General features: G+C 32.2%; 1 protein-coding gene and 1 long non-coding RNA gene across 6 annotated transcripts; one reads left to right on the top strand and one right to left on the bottom strand.

Annotated features, from left to right (window-relative positions):
• Positions 1–208: 208 nt before the first annotated feature.
• On the bottom strand, positions 209–1,313 carry LOC128292986 (uncharacterized). The gene is made up of 2 exons (XR_008282995.1): positions 1,168–1,313; positions 209–251 (listed from the first exon to the last, which is right to left on the bottom strand). It is a non-coding gene; the product is annotated as an uncharacterized LOC128292986 (long non-coding RNA).
• A 2,106-nt stretch (positions 1,314–3,419) lies between these two features.
• On the top strand, positions 3,420–12,318 carry LOC108483683 (alpha,alpha-trehalose-phosphate synthase [UDP-forming] 1-like). Of its 5 annotated transcripts, none has more exons than XM_017787217.2 (18): positions 3,420–3,702; positions 6,393–6,789; positions 6,884–6,981; positions 7,074–7,462; positions 7,540–7,654; positions 7,736–7,837; positions 7,962–8,112; positions 8,212–8,300; positions 8,735–8,783; positions 9,319–9,419; positions 9,590–9,777; positions 10,105–10,222; positions 10,441–10,617; positions 10,697–10,819; positions 10,907–10,994; positions 11,096–11,226; positions 11,313–11,411; positions 11,626–12,318. In XM_017787217.2, the coding sequence occupies exons 2-18, from the start codon at positions 6,435–6,437 to the stop codon at positions 12,088–12,090; spliced, it is 2,838 nt and encodes a 945-aa protein (XP_017642706.2). In that variant the 5' UTR covers positions 3,420–3,702; positions 6,393–6,434; the 3' UTR covers positions 12,091–12,318. The 5 variants fall into 5 exon arrangements, with proteins under 5 accessions (XP_017642706.2, XP_052884483.1, XP_052884484.1 ...); XM_053028523.1 differs by having other exon boundaries at positions 3,499–3,702; positions 11,096–11,202; XM_053028524.1 differs by lacking the exon at positions 3,420–3,702 and adding an exon at positions 5,336–5,691 and having other exon boundaries at positions 11,096–11,202.
• Positions 12,319–17,665: the final 5,347 nt, after the last annotated feature.

Raw genomic sequence — 17,665 nt, 5'->3', positions numbered from 1 at the left:
CATTCCAATTTAGCCCATTAAGCCCAAAAATATCGAGGGCACAGAAATCATGCACTTTACAGTCCAAATTTTGCAGCTTACCAAAAACATTAATCGATTTACCTCATGAGCATTCGCACACTCGCAAATCTACAAAATACCGGTTTTCGGCATTTCGGTTTTTCGACTTTTGCCGATCCAGACTAAGAAAGAGGGTGTTAGTTACACACCTGTTTGCGACGATATGTTGACGAGATCCACACACGAACTGCCTACAATTGGATTACTAACACGTTAATCTAACTATTCAAATACGAACTACATATTAACCTCATACCATATTCGGCCAACCACACCTACAGATCATAGTAAGCTTATAAGAAATCAATAAGCAACTCATTAACAAATTTTTGTCAATGTTTACCACATAATCATAATTTCACTGCAAGCTGTCTTCCTGAGCAATAGTCACTAAATTATTTATAACTGGAGCTACAAAACTCCAAATCAAGTTCCGTTAATTTTTCCTGAAAATAGACTCATATATCTTCTATCCATAAAATTTTCAGAATTTTTGGTTTAGCCAATCAATACCAGATTTTTCTCAAAGTTTCCCATGTTTCACTGTTTGACTAATCTGACCACCCTTCATTACGAATCAAATTTGTCATTGTACAGAATTCAAAATATGTTCTTGTTTATTTCATTAGAAACTAGACTCAATAAGCTTTAATTACATAATTTATTCAACTTCTAATTCTTCTCCCACAATTTATGGTGATTTTCCAAAGTCACGTTACTGCTGCTGTCCCAAGCAGATTTATTACCAAATCACTCTTTCACACCTAACTTGCATGCTTGTTATTTAAACATGTATATCACCAATCAATCATCACATATCTATGATTTTACTTAAGTATAATCTCCATTTCATCATTTTAAAGCACAACATGTTAGCTGATTTTTCCCTTTAACATCTAAGGCACAAGCATGCTCATTTGTTTGGCTCAACTTCACCTATCTTCCATTTTTCATCAAAAGAACATGAAACAACAACCATTTCATTCATTTTAATTCATGACTAAATGCTCACAACACAACTAAAAATCAAAATATACTTCAAGAGTTAAGGTAGAATCAAGAAGAACTCATGAACCTCAAAATAGAAGCAAGGTACCAAGAACTTACCTTCAATTTTCCTCCTCCTAATGACCGAATACTCAAGAGCTTTCTCCTCTCCTTTCTCTTCTCTAACTTTCAGCTATGATGAACAAAGATGGACAAAACTTTGTTCTTTTCACCCCTTTTTCTTTTAATAAAACTTCATATTTCATCCATTTAATTCTTTAATACAAAAGACATTATATTCTTATCATGAAACATTTACCTAACCCATTATCATGAAATATTTACTTAACCCATTATCATGGAACATTTACCTAACCTATTATCATGAACCATTTACCTAACCCATTATCATGGAACATTTACCTAACCTATTATCAATTTGTATCAATTTGTACCATAAATTATGGATATCAAGTGTACATTTTGTCTACAACAACATGATGGCTGGCCACTTCATGTAAAATGGGAGGTTTGTCATGCAAATCCTCCTATTTTGCACTCCTATTTATTTGGCCACTTCAATTTAGCCTATAGTATTTTCAAATATTTTCACATAGGTCCTATTTCATAATTTCACTCCCTTTTTCTTATGAAACAAAAATTAACTAAAATTACCGGGTTCTATCTTAAGCTTGGGCCTTCTAGAGGCCCACTAACATAATTAAACCTATGCCAACATTCACAGAATTCTCGAAAATTGGGGCGTTACAGCTGATGTAACATTCCATGTATACTTAATTATTAGCGTGGCACTATTTTTGTTTTATATACTATTACATCAACAAATAATATTAATATTATCTTTACAATTTGAAGAGTTATCTTGAGAATTCTCATTATTCTTTTATTTATTACTATGTTCTCACTTTTAATAGTCCATGATTATATATTTTATTTTCTTTATATTTACATTCGCTTTAGGAATGCACCAAATCTAGTAACAAGCTTCTAAACGCCTCAATTGATTATTTATTTCTTAATCACCATCGCAAACATATGTAAATTTCAAATTAGAACCTATCTATTTATGTTGTCATTATTAATCTTCCATTATAATAAACATTATATAATAAATAAATCATAGTAAAATATACTTAAAGGTCTTTAATATCATCGTCATCACCCACATATAAAATACTTTCTCATAGTGCACATGTCTCAATTGAAGATTGAAATTGTAATAGTTCTAGAACGCATCGACAACTACTTGAGTAACAGATTTGGAGTAACCGTATTATAAAATAAAAGAGACTCGTGCTGATAACGTATTATAAAACAAAAATACAGAAGGTAAAGAAGAACAAAAAAAAAAAGGAGAGCAAAGAGAAAGCGCATTTTATCGATCAATCAGAATCATATACAATGTTTCTCCAAAGTTTATATTTATAAACATAAGAAGTATAAATGAAATAAGACTCTACGTCTAATTACTATTAAAATTTTAAGTACATCAAAATTTATATTAATATTAATGGACATCCACTTAATAATAAAACATTCGTAACAAGCTTATCATTTTTTTTCATCACACTGTCATTGTTGTATTCAAGGTTGTTGAAACTAGTTCAAAATATTTTTCATCACACTGTCATTGTTGTAGTTAAGGTTGTTAAAACTAGATCAAATCGATTGATCGAACCGAGAATTAATTGATATACGAGTCTAAAGTAAAAAAAAATCAATTAACTAAACTAACTGTCAATCTTTCAATTTTTATCAAATAAGTCATATTTAAATAGAAAAATTAACCGCCATTAATTAATTAACGGTCAGTATTATTTGCTGTTGTAATATTTCATATACACTTAATTATTAGTGTGGCACTATTTTTGTTTTATATGCTACTACACCAAATAATATTAATATTATAAAAATGCAACAAAAGAAATGAAAAATTCTACAAGAAAATATACAAAATTAAAAATATAAAAAATTCAGCACTAATTTTAATTTCATCACCAAAAATTACTACATATATCTAATTTCACTATTATAATCATTAATTTCATTATCAATACCAATTTTAATCTCACCGAAACTGTCATCAAAAGAACCATTAGCTTTCGTATAAAAAAGATAAAACTGTTGAGGTGAATTTTTTCTATTCCGAAGGAAAGTGAATGCCAGACGGGATGGGTGCGGGGAAGTGACTAGCACAGCAGTATTAACTCATCAGGTCAGGTGATTTTGACCAACCCAAAGGAATATGTGACATAAATAAATTTTAAAAGGACCCACAAATGGAAGGTTACCAAGTCCCAACCTTCCCTGCATGAATGACAAATTTATGCCTTCACTCTCAAAATTCCCTCACTCACCACCAATCCACCACTCTCTCTCTCTCTCTCTCTCTCTCGCCACCACAACCAATAATTCCAACGCAACTCCACACTTGCCTTCATTTTGCAGACTAAACAACAAATCCAACATGCAAATCTTTCTTCTCATCGACTCATTTCATATTTATTATGCTTCTTTTCAATAAACTCATCCTTTCTTTGCTCATTTTCATCCTTCTTCTTAAACAACATAAGGTGTTCTATCCATTTCCCCTCAACCAAATCAATGCAGCAGAACCAGATTTCCTCTTAGATTGTAAGTAATGCCTTTTACTTCCTTACGATCTCTCGCGTTAATTCATACTTTTTTTTTTTTAGAGCATCAAGCAATATATATATTTAATTCTTTTCAGAGGATGGTTTTCTATTTATACGTAGGATATAAGTGATGGTCTTCTGATTTTCGTCACTTATATGTTTCGCTTCTATTGTTTACTTAAGGTGGTGTAGTGACAAAATGTTGGGTGAAACTACCTTTCAAGTCCCTCGATTTAATCCTTTTATCATTTAAAAATAAAACTAAATTGTAAATAACTTTTTCATTTATATTAATTGAATATATTTCATGTCAAATACACGTTTATATCCTATTAAATAGATTGATTTAATCCTTTTATACATTCACCCAAAATGTCATGTTTTTATATGTTGTCTCGTTTGTATAAACCATGAATGAGTTATTAATTTGATGATTAAATTATAAATTTCCGTAATTATAATTATTTATTCCGATAATAATTATATATATAGTTGCTAAATTGAATATAACTCATGCCTCATATCTAGCTCTTATATATATTCGAATATCAATAAATAGTTAACCTAGTAAATCACTCTTATAGCCAAAGAACTGTTTCTTCTTTCTTTTTTTTATAGGTATAATGATTTATATAGTTTTTTAACTCTTAAATTTATATTATTTGTCAAACCACTACAAAATAAATAAAAATTAATTTTTGTTAATTTTTTGACATAGTATCCATGTGTTAGTCTACATTTTAGCAATATCAACAATTAATTAATTTTAAAATTAAAAATATTTTTAAAATATTTTTGTAACTTTATAATTTTAAAATTAATTAATTACTTCTATGGCATCTACATGTATACCACATCATTAAAACTAATAAGCGTTAACGTTTCTATCCATTTTGAGGTGATTTGACAAACAATATAAATTTAAATATTAAATAAAACGAAATATAAAATATATGATTCTGATTTTATTTACAAAATTAAAAATCAGATAAATCATTATACATTTTCAATATTATTTTTGGTATTAAAGAAAATCTTCATATAGAACATAAATGGTAACCTAATAAGAGTATGCCAAATTTGACTAACTAAAATTTGCATTCAGTTGGTTTAATAATGATAACAACAATAGTACCAAAATTGGTAATGATGATAGTAACCGCTAAGGAAACTTTATTATTATTATTATAATTATTATTATTATTTTGGAGAAAGTAAATAACTAAATATCAACGCCTATTATTTTCTATTTATCTAATATCTTATCAGCTTTATTACTTTTTTTAATAGTGCAGTCGCTTTCTCTAAAAGATATTAATATGTAATATTTCTCTAAAATTCAAGTATTAAAATAGACGTAGTTGTTAAATATAGATAAATTAAAAATTGTATTAAATTTTTATTTTTCATTATTTCGAAAATAAAATATTTATCTTTATATTATAAAATAAAAAGTGTTTCGGTTAAGTTCAATTCATTACCATTTATTTCCTATTTATTACCAGTTTTTAATTTAATCATCTAAACTAAATCTACAATTAATAAAGAAAATATGTAAAATTTGGACCAACAAAAGGTGTAAGAAAAAACTGGAACATTTCCAAAGGGCTTTCCTTATCGAATGCTTTTATGGTAATCATTCCAACACCGTCTTAAATTAGGCGGTAGATTTGATATGTCCCATTTTCTTACATCTTCCGGGGTTTTGTATTTACTTATTTTCTCTGTTTTCTTTTTCTTTTTTCTGATTAATAATTTATTTCTCATTTCAGTTCCATAGTATTACATCTCACTGGCACCCTGCATGGCTATCTTCATATAAAGATTTCACGAGAATTGTGTTCCATCCTTAATCTTTTTTCTCTCTCTCTCTCTCTCTCTCTTTATTATGTTAAAATCTTAAATCTCTCCAACCCCACAACCAAGACTCAAGAAATTTCCTTCTCTTTCATTTCGTATCTAATTCTTTTGCAGTCTCAGTCTTCAGGCAAGAGTTCATATATTGTGTAGCAAAGCTTAACTTGGCCAACTTTGAGTAGAACAAATTTTGGGATTTTATTTTTCTTTTGCTTGGTAGATTTGATCTTAAAGGTTACATTGATTTTCTTTTTCTTGCTTCACTATATAATATATATACTTACAAGGGGGAAGGGGCTTGAATTTTCTAGATTCGAACCATGAACCTAATTTTATTAAGATTTCAAATCAACAGAAGTCTTGTCATTGAACAAGTGGCTTGATGGACATATATATGTCTGTGTGTTGCTTTTAAGTGTGTAAGGTTATGTTAAGGTTGATTCTCTTAGTTTAATTTGAAACTTTCAATGTCTTACTTTATGCATGAAATAGATTGGGTTTTTTTTGGAGATATTGAATATATTTTTCTCAGTTATATGATGTTTATACAATTTTTTATATTGGAGTTTGTTCTGAATGAAAGAAATCTTGGGTTTAGTTATTACAACAGTTTTTTTTTTTTTTTACATCAATTTTTTTGTATCCCATTTTATATGTCATCATTTCCTATGTTTTTCTCCTTTGTTCTCGAGGTATTTGAATAACACTTTGTGTATTTAGGCAATTATAAGTTTATATCTGCAGTGGAAATCTTATTAGCTGTTGGTTCATAATCATTGGCCTCTTAATCTTTTTGATTGCTATGTTTTAATTTACTAAATACAAATGTAGGACATAAAACCGGCATTGGTAGTCAAGTTAGAGACCGAGCCTATGCCTGGAAACAAGTACAATGGTAATTCAAACCATATTCCGACTCGTGTTGAACGTCTCTTGCGAGAAAGAGTGTTGAGGGAGCAAAGGAAGAGCATTAGAGCTTCACAGTCGAATGAGGTGAGTGATAATCATAGGGGGGATGAAGTATCTGAGAATGGCCAGTGTTATCGAGAAGGTGACAACTCCGGTGTTGCTTTTGTCAAACAATACTTGGAAGAGGCTGGAGCTGCAAGGCCTTTCCGGCAACGACTTCTGGTAGTCGCGAATAGGCTTCCTGTTTCTGCGGTCCGGAGAGGTGAAGACTCATGGTCTTTGGACATAAGTGCTGGAGGTCTAGTGAGTGCTCTCTTGGGTATGATATCGACTACATTGTCTACTTAGTTCATATGCTAACATTGCTACATTTTCCATTAAAGGAATCTAATGATTCTAGATGAAATTTATAGGTGTGAAGGAGTTTGAGGCAAGGTGGATTGGATGGGCCGGTGTAAATGTCCCTGACGAGATTGGACAAAAGGCGCTTACTAAAGCATTAGCTGAAAAGGTAGTTAGTTGCAATTCAAACTTTCTTCTTAGGAAACAATTTGATTATATGTGATAGAGACCGATTTAGATTGAATGCACTTACCATCGCAGCGGTGTATCCCGGTCTTCCTTGATGAAGAGATTGTTCATCAGTACTACAATGGTTATTGCAACAATATTTTGTGGCCTCTCTTTCACTACCTCGGACTTCCACAAGAAGATCGTCTTGCTACAACGAGAAGTTTCCAGTCCCAGTTTGCAGCATACAAGAAAGCAAATCAAATGTTTGCAGATGTCGTAAATGCACACTATGAAGAGGGCGATGTTGTATGGTGCCATGACTACCACCTCATGTATCTTCCGGAATGCCTTAAGAAATACAACACGAAAATGAAAGTCGGTTGGTTTCTCCATACACCATTCCCTTCTTCGGAAATTCATAGGACACTGCCATCCCGATATGAACTTTTGCGTTCTGTTCTCGCGGCTGACTTGGTCGGGTAAGTTCTGCAGCATTTTTTCGGACTTTAAATTGCTTAGTTGACTATTAATATACTTCCTTCGTTGCCTGTTCCAGTTTTCATACCTATGACTATGCCAGACATTTTGTGAGTGCTTGTACTCGAATTCTAGGACTTGAAGGGACACCTGAAGGGGTTGAGGATCAAGGGAAGCTGACCCGTGTCGCTGCAGTATGTTCAGATTCTTATATGTTTTCACTTAATTGTTCCTATGCCTTTATTTTTCAGTTCTTTAATTGCTTGAAACTTCAGTTTCCTATTGGGATCGACTCGGATCGGTTCATACGAGCTCTTGAGCTTCCTCAGGTCCAAGAACACATCAAAGAATTGAAAGAACGGTTTTCTGGCCGAAAGGTAGATGCAATATAGCATTTTTATGCACTTAAATTTCTTCATTTACCTTATGTCCGACACTCACATTCAAATTCAAGTAACATAGTTACTTCTTGTCTGTGTGCTTATTTTTTTGACTATCCAGGTAATGCTTGGAGTTGATCGTCTTGATATGATTAAAGGAATTCCTCAAAAGCTGCTGGCATTCGAAAAGTTCCTCGAGGAAAATCCGTACTGGCGTGATAAAGTTGTTTTGCTGCAAATTGCAGTGCCAACAAGAACTGATGTTCCCGAGTGTATGTTCCTTTCTTTCTCTTGTTTCTATTTGTGCTCCAATACCCTTTTTTAATATGTTTGCCTTAACGTGATTCTTTGTTTCTCACTGTTGTTAACAGACCAGAAACTTACAAGCCAGGTTCATGAAATCGTTGGTCGTATTAATGGCCGATTTGGAACATTGACTGCTGTTCCAATACATCACCTGGTCTGTCTTTGTCATCCAAAACTGATACTTAATGCGCTTGATATGTTTTCTTCATATTTTAGCTTCATCCATACTTCAATTCAAATCATTTTCCATGTATGATTTCTGAGTAGTTGAATAGTCTCCTTTTCCTTTGGACCTACAGTAAACTCAAAGATTTATCATAATCTGTTTGTATGCCCCAAATGTTGAATCATTACTAAAATGAATTATTGTACTTATTAGAGTCAGATTTCAGGTTGTGTATATATGTTGTAACCTGAAATGAATATTTCTTAATGTGTTATAATTGAAGCCATGTATGATCATCTGTTTCTCGGTTTCATCTATGGGTTTCTACAGATGTTAGAAGTTTGGACTGTATGTTTTCTTTGTTTTCATGGATTTTAATCACTGGGGAAATCTTCTAATACATATCTTTTCGGTGTTTACAGGACTGTTCGCTTGACTTTCATGCACTATGTGCATTATATGCTGTTACAGGTACTGGTTCAATCACCAATGAGCTTTTCGAAATTAGTCTCATTCTTCTGAATTTTAAGTTTCATTCTATGCGATCCTATGTCAATTGATTTCGTTTCTGCTGTACTTGCATCTTCAGTTAGTACTTAAGGCGCGAACATAGATCCTGGTTTCACTTCAGTATATACTCATGTTTTGGGATATTAAAGAATCATATATTGCCTACTGTTCTTCAGAAACTTCCTTTGAATGCTGCATTTAGAGATTCTATTATGAAGTCATTGTTGTTGCCATTAATACTAGCTTTATCCATCAGATTTGCCATGCATTGGAACTTGTTCATGTACAATCCCGTAACCTGAAATGTTGATTGATTACGATCACAGAGTTAGCAAGCGTGCCAATAGAATCATTCAACTTCCTTTAATTGTTTCTTGGTTGTCCATTTTAGAATCATTCAATCGCGTAACTCAGAATGTCATGAGCTTTTACTGATTTGTTCTAGAGAATGGTTCTTAGTACTAAAATATTCATTAAATTTGGTTATTCACTGCAGATGTAGCACTTGTGACATCTTTACGGGACGGCATGAACCTCGTCAGTTACGAGTTTGTTGCTTGCCAAGAGGCGAAAAAAGGGGTCCTCATTCTCAGTGAAGTAATTACTTGCTAGTTTTAATGTTTTTGTACGTGCTTTTCGGGGTTGAATGAAAGTAGTTTCCACCGAACTTGATTTTCTTGCTCCATAGACTCCTTATACGGTAATTAACATTCTTGCTTTTGAAGTAACAGTTATAATGCTTTCAATATCCTTGATGTATCTTGCAGTTTGCTGGTGCTGCACAATCTCTGGGTGCTGGTGCGATCTTAGTGAATCCTTGGAACATCACTGAAGTGGCTGCTTCGATTGGCCAAGCTTTGAACATGCCGGCCGAAGAAAGGGAAAAACGACACTGCCATAACTTTCATCATGTGACAGAGCATACAGCTCAAGAATGGGCTGAAACATTTGTAAGGTATGCATACAATTCGAAATATATCTTTCAGTTTTCTTTTTCTTGTATTAGAGTTCCGAAACTCTCTACAGTATGTCCTTTTCCTTTTGTAACCAATGTTAGGTTAGGTTGGAATCTTTATCATGGTAAGTATTTGACTTGCTCAGTTTGGCAAATTTATTTAATATTATCCCATATTATTTGATGAAGTTTGGAATTGCCAAATCCAGCCTCCGCGTCTTGGACATTTGCTTGTAGCTTAGGTGCCTTAATAAGAATGTAAAAGCTAGAGTTTATTTGCACTAATTCTTTCTGTTCAATCCTAAGATATTATCATTGTAATTGCAGTGAACTGAATGATACGGTTGTCGAAGCACAGCTAAGGACAAGCAAAGTGCCTCCAGAGCTTCCACAAAATGATGCAATGGAATGTTACTTGTTGTCTAGCAATCGACTGGTAATACTGGTATGATTGGTTAATCTAAAATCTGTCATCGTAAAAAAATGCCCCTCAGGTCGTAAAAAGCTTTACTCGAAGTCTGCAAGTATATGATACATGTCAAGCCATAGGACTTACGAGGATTTTTGCCACATTTCTTATTGTATCGATATCAATAAATCCACTGTGCTAAGTTGAGTATGCTTGCCATGTTTACCTCATCTTTGGGATGGTCTGAAACTCAGGGTTTTAACACAACATTAACCGAACCAGTGGATACTCCGGGGAGTAGAGGTGATCAAATCAAAGAAATGGAACTTAAATTGCATCCGGCGCTGAGAGAACCCTTAATAGCCCTCTGTAATGATCCGAAGACAACAATAGCAGTCCTCAGTGGGAGTGACAGATGTGTCTTGGATAAGGTATGCTAGGATTTATATCTTTCTTCCTGGTCTAAGCCCTCGTTCATCCTCCACTGAAACCAACTGATTGCTCTCGCAGAACTTTGGAGAGTATAACCTGTGGTTGGCTGCAGAAAACGGTATGTTTCTACGACATACAAAGGGAGACTGGATGACGACAATGCCGGAACACTTGAATTTGGAATGGATTGATAGTGTGAAGGTAACCAAATTATACTTGCACAAACACTTCATCAAGTTTCTCTTTTCCATCTGCCTCTTCTAACAAAAGCCAATGGCATGTTGGCAGCATGTTTTTGAGTATTTCACTGAAAGAACACCGAGATCGCATTTCGATTTCCGGGATACATCGCTTGTATGGAATTACAAATATGCAGGTACTCAGCCTATTTTGTTTCCAAGCTTCATCTCAGATCAATTCCAACCCTGTTTGTCCAATCCTTCCTCATGTTTTCCTTTCATGTTACTTTGTCTGTAGATATTGAATTCGGAAGACTTCAAGCAAGAGACATGCTGCAACATCTCTGGACTGGACCAATTTCGAATGCATCTGTCGATGTCGTTCAAGGAAGCCGATCGGTTGAGGTACGAGCAGTTGGCGTTACAAAGGTAACTGCCCATTCACCATACACATACTTTTAGTAGCAGTTTTGGAGATGCATGCTTGCCTGTATGCTAACTTAGTTTTAAACCAGGGGGCAGCCATTGATCGTATTTTGGGAGAGATTGTTCACACTACATCAATGACAACTCCGATCGACTATGTTCTTTGCATCGGACATTTTCTGGGGAAGGTAACCTTCTCATCAATCTTTTCTTCATGCAAATTCATATTCAAATCATTTGAACAACTTAAAGGTGTGGTTATCTTTGTTCTAGGATATTGAACAAATAGATCTAATTGAGGTGTAGTTATTTACGTTGCTTCGACTCTTTACTTTTCTTGAAGTACTCGTGTCTGTCACCTATAACCTATATCGATGTGATCATTTTTCATCACTTCACCAGGATGAAGATGTTTACACCTTTTTCGAACCCGAGCTGCCTTTTGATGCATTGAGGATAGCAAGAAGCAAGCCATTTGATGGACCACGGTTATTACCTGCTGAAAGAAGGCCTCCATTGAAGCTCCCAGCAAGCAAAAGTGGAGCTAAATCGTCATTACAAAAAAAGACACAACCACCATTCCCGGCTCCGGATAGAAGAACTAGTAGTTATTATAGCTGTGGGAGTTTGCTGAGGCATCCGTCGGTGCCAGAAAAGATCTCATGGAGTGTTCTTGATCTCAAAGGAGATAACTACTTCTCCTGTGCTGTTGGACGGACTCGGACTAGTGCTCGATATTTGCTTGGTTCGTCAGATGATGTTGTCTCATTCCTGAATAGACTAGCGAATGCCTCTTCTTCACGTGACTTGGTGTTTGGAACAGATTCGCTACCCTTACATCCAACACATATCCGTACATCAGTATAGGGTACCATCCATCGAATATATGAAAACTTTAGGGAAGAGAAGAGTATAACCGTATCGGAAACATACAATATCTGAAACTTTTGTTTTGAGTCCAGATAACTTGGTTGAATATACTGGAAGAGGAGTAAGTTTTATTTGCGAGGCACAACCAGAAAACAAACTATTCTATAAACAATTATTATTCAAGTTTCCTTTTATAAAATTTATGTTATTGTTGTGCACTGTCAATATTTAATGGGTTATTTTTTTTTTACCTAATAGTAATTTATCTCTATGATATTTACACATTTTACTAATTTGATCTTAATTTTATTAAAAAATTATCATCTTCAATAAAATTAAAAATATTTAAAATATATAAATTATAAATTATAAATAAAAATCAAAACATGTATTAAGAATTCAGAAAAACATATGTATTAAAGATTCAAAAATATATATTAATAAAAAACCACCCAATATTCCTCTTTGATTCCCTTTGAGACAACTGTTAAGTTCCTTAAAATTATTATTATTAGGTAAATTAAAGTGGAATTACAAATTATTAATTTCTATTTTAGACAGAAAGTGATGACTTAATTAATGGGACTTGATTTTTAATTTTTTATATTTGTTGTTAAAATGTAAATGGAAGAATGACATGAATTTTTACGATCTCCTAATTTCCAGCTAGGATTAAATAAATAAAATGGGATTTAAAACCCTATTTATTTTGTTGGAAATATGGTTTAAAAACAGTAATTTTAAGCATAATGGATGGAAGATTAATTTAAAAAATAATAATCAGAGTGATCAAAACTCGATTCGATTCGAAAAAATTAAAAAAAAAATTGAAATTTGTGTTAACCGAATAAGTCAACTCAAATAAAAAATTGGTGTTTCGAGTTTGAATCGAGTAAAATTTTTCAATTTGAATAATTCTAAGAACATATTAGTGTAAATAGTATTTTAGTCTCTATTAATTTTGAAAATGAGCAAATTGGTCTCTTTTAACAAAAATTACAAAAAAATTAAAATTTATATTTTTTAAAATATAATAATTTTTAAAAATCTAAAAATATATAAAAGAAGTTAAAATTTTAAAATTTTCTAAAATAATAATTTTAGGATTTAAATAAGTTAATTAATAATTCAAGTTTATCATCTTGTATTTTTTATAATTTTGCTTTGAAAAGTTTTCAAATATATATGGTTTCAAATTTATGTGCTCTAACATGAAATTAGTTATATTGTAACAAGATTTTAATTTGACATTTTTAATTTTTTTTAATTTAACTTGGACAATTTCACTCGATTCGATTCGACTCGAATTTCATTTTACTCGACTCGATTAAAAAAATTCAATTTAGTCATTTTCTTTTTCTAATTTTCCATGGATGAATCATCATAAATATCTACTAACTTTGATTAATGGTCTATTTCCTTATAAGGACCTCAAATTTTGAATTCCATAGTTATTTGATCCTTCTAGCTACTAGTATTCAACTTTTGCACTTTATGCAATTTAGTCTTTTCCTCCTAATTAAAAATGAAATTGGTAAAATTTTCTTAACAAAAATTTCATATGTTATTTCTATCATAATGCAGACCATGCAATAATATTAAAATAATTTTTCTTTCTGACTCGAATTTGTGGTCCCGAAACCACTGTTCGGATTTCACTGAAAATGGGTTATTTTGTAGACACGATTCATAGTGTTAAATGGGAGCTTAGGAGTAGCCTAAACCCCTATCCTAAGTGTCAAGTGTAAGCTTTCTTAATCCTCTTGTTACTTTTGTGTGCTATGTGATTATGTGTAACACCCCCTACCCGTATCCGTCGCAGGAATAGAGTACGAGGCATTATTGAGAAGCACTAAACACTTACAGATAATGTAAATACATTTTCATAACAATTTGTTTCGATTTCATACTATTTCATATTTAAGCTTTATTCACCAAAGTATTTAAGTTTTATTCACCAAAGTATTTGAAATATCATCTTTATGCAAATAGCACACATGAGGTACATAATTCCATAATTATGAATGAACACATTTATCAAACATATTCCATGTTTTTATATATATCATAGTTTCATATTTCTATGTATCAATTACCATCACTTCCTCGTATTTTAGACAAATATGTGTAACAGTTCATAAATATGAAATTCATTAACTCTTCCTACCAATCACGATTTAAATTGCCAAATCACTTATTGAGCCCAATTTCAATGTTCACTAAAATCTATCATATAAATTTGGATGTACGTATTCATCAAGATTTCCACATTGATTTACTTTCCACATTTATGAATTCAAATAGCATATACAAGACATATATACCAATGTATTTCAAGTACGTTTTCATGATATTTCATTTCGAACTCAGATTATTTCATACTAGAAGTTTTCTCATTAACTCATTTGGAATACCAATTCATACGGATAATACACTCAAGGCGTAGAAATATATAATCACAAATGAACTCATTCATCAACCAAGTTTTATGCTCATGTCTCATCAACTCGTATTTTCTTATGTCACATAATTCCATGTAATACTTACCAAACTTCTTCAAATTAGTGAACATCTTACGGAATTGAGTACTTCGTTTTCTCGATGCCATAGTTCAACTATGGTCTTACACATCTTCAGATAATGATGCCATAGCCCAGCTATGGTCTTACACATATTCATATATCGATGCCATAGCCCAGCTATGGTCTTACACGTAATCACATTATCACATATTGATGCCATAGCCCAGCTATGGTCTTACACGAATCACATATCTCACTGATGTCATATCCCAGATATGGTCTTATACAGTAGTATATATCACATCGATGCCATATCCCAGATATGGTCTTATACGGAAATCACTTGTCACTTGTAGCCGAAGCTACCACTATTCACTAATCAGGTAGCCAGAGCTACCATTTTTCACTGATCAGGTAGCCAGAGCTACCACTTTTCACTAATCAGGTAGCAGAAGCTACCACTTTTCACTAATCAGGTAGCCGAAGCTACCACTTTTCACTTGTTATTTGTCATTGATCAGATAAGTGTAGCCGAAGCTATTACATATCACTTTCATTTGTCCTTGATCAGATAAGTGTAGCCGAAGCTATCACTTATCACTTGTTGCCATGGTCCAACCATGGTCTTTTCCTTCAATTCATTTTGTCACTGAACTGAATTTGATTATTTATTCAATTTTCATGCTTTTACATTATTCACGATTTTATCATCAATACATATGAAATAACACATCATGAAATTCATAAAATTAACAAATGATCACTAAAATTTAGCCATATAAACTCATAAGTTCAATTTTTGTATTATAACGATAATCATAATTTCATAATAAATATCCCAAATAAGTCATTATATTATTTCTAATTCAACACTTATCGATTATAATCAGGCATGTGATCAATTTATACACGAGTCATTCATATATATATGTATATTTTTCCTCCTCCTCCTCTCCATCCACATCCTTAGTATAAATAACACACTTGTGAGTAACCTTATCCATAATTTTCACTAATTACTTATGTGAATATTCAAGCTATCCACCTGTGTCATAGTGACTAAATTATTTATATCTGAAGCTACGGAACTCCAAATTGAGGTCCGATAATTTTCCCTAAAACTAGACTCACATGTCTTCTTACCATAAAAATTTCATAATTTTTGGTTGGGCCAATTAATACAGTTTATTCATTGAAGTCCCCCCTGTTCTGCTGTCTGACAGTTCCGACCCTTCTTCACTAAAAATTAATTATCTCCTTGTACAGAATTCGAATGATGTTTCCATTTCTTTCTCTTGAAAATATACTCATTCAGGATTCTAAACATATAAATTTAAGCCCATAATTATTTTTATATAATTTTTGATGATTTTACAAAGTCAGAACAAGGGAACCCAAAATCATTCTGACCTTGTCTCACAAAATTCATCATATCTCATGATTTACAATTCCATTTCTTACATAATTTCTTCTATAAGAAACTAGACTCAATAAGATTTAATTTCATATTTTATTCATCCTCTAATTCCATTTCTAAAATTTTTGGTGATTTTTCAAAGTTAGACTACTGCTGCTGTCCAAAACAATTTTAGTGCAAAATGTTGATTTCCATTTTGCCCTAAATTTCACAATTCATACAATTCAGTCCTTGCTCAATTAACCCCTCAAATAAGATAATTTTCTCAATTAATACTTTTCCTAGACATTATAAGTTATTTCATAACTATTGAAATTCATAATTTCCACATAAAACTCTAACTTCAAACTCTTTTACAATTAGGTCCTAAACATTCACTTTCTATTCAATTCTTTCAAAAAAATTAGCATATAAACAATTTGAAGCTCTAATTCCATGCCAAATCATCATATACTTCCAACATATATTCATAAAAACTTTCAATTTCTTTCATAGAATCAAAAACTAATGAATTCAACAAGTGGACCTAGTTGTAAAAGTCATAAAAACACAAAAATTTCAAGAAATAATCAAGAATTGAACTTACTTGAAGTAAAAATATGAAAAACCATCTTAAGGGAACTCTTCCATGGCGTTTTTGCTGATGAGAATGCAAAAAAATAAAGAGAAATCTAGATAATTCCACTTTAGTCCTAGCTTTATTAAGTAAATTTTGCAATTTTTCAATTTTTCCCTTAATTCTCCTTATTTTCTTGCTGATTTCATGCTCTTGCCGTCCAGCCCAAATAGACCTTAGGTCTATTTTCCTTTTAAACCCTCTTTCTTTTATCATTTAAGCTATTTAATCATTTCCCACAATTTTGCATTTGATACAATTTAGTCCTTTTTGTTCAATTAACTATCAGAACTTTAAAATTTCTTGACGAAACTTTAATACTAACTTATTAACACTCCATAAATATTTATAAAAATATTTATGGCTCGATTTAAAATTCCTGAGGTCTCGATACCTCGTTTTCGATTCTAATTATTTTAGTATTTATTTTTAGTACACTATTCACTATTTCAAAATTTTTCCTAACTTCACATTTAACTTATACTCACTAAATTAATAATATTTCCTACTCATTTGTCAGATTTAGTGATCTTGAATCACTGTTCCGACAACACTGAAAATTAGGCTGTTACATTATGCAATGTGGATTGTGTATTATGATGTGTTAATGTGATATGAGATATATGCTTGAGATGACTATTTTGGAAAATGTTAATTGTGGGCATGTTAAACACGTTGAATGACAATGATGATTTTGTGTTAATGATATAACTGTGCAATGAAAGTGTGTAGAAAATGGTAAAAAAGATGTGTGTTTTAATTGTGGATATTTTGGCCCTGTAACCTTTTGAGACTGTTGGATATAGTTGGCATGCCATAGGATTATGTGAGTACTCACCATTGTGTTGCGATTTGGGGCATTGAGGCCCAGGACAGTTTTGGAGAGATAAGGGAATGTGAGCTCATCTCCATTCATCGGGATATGTTGGTGTGTTGGAGAGTGTTAGCTAAATGCTATGCTTTTGGGATATGTTCGAATTTTTGAGTTAATCGTATGTTGAAGATCCGTGTATCCAA

This window comes from Gossypium arboreum, chromosome 5 (assembly GCF_025698485.1).
Source record: "Gossypium arboreum isolate Shixiya-1 chromosome 5, ASM2569848v2, whole genome shotgun sequence".
In the NCBI taxonomy this organism is placed as follows: domain Eukaryota; kingdom Viridiplantae; phylum Streptophyta; class Magnoliopsida; order Malvales; family Malvaceae; genus Gossypium; species Gossypium arboreum.
Note: the sequence above shows the minus strand (reverse complement) of the source record. Positions and strands in the feature narration are given on the sequence as shown.

Excerpts from the sequence above, each read along its gene's own strand:
- LOC108483683 (XM_017787217.2), top strand. The coding sequence starts at position 6,435 with ATGCCTGGAAACAAGTACAATGGTAATTCAAACCATATTCCGACTCGT. Across the intron at positions 8,784-9,318 it reads TGCATTATATGCTGTTACAG|ATGTAGCACTTGTGACATCT; the intron begins GTACTGGTTCAA and ends TATTCACTGCAG. Across the intron at positions 9,778-10,104 it reads TGGGCTGAAACATTTGTAAG|TGAACTGAATGATACGGTTG; the intron begins GTATGCATACAA and ends TTGTAATTGCAG.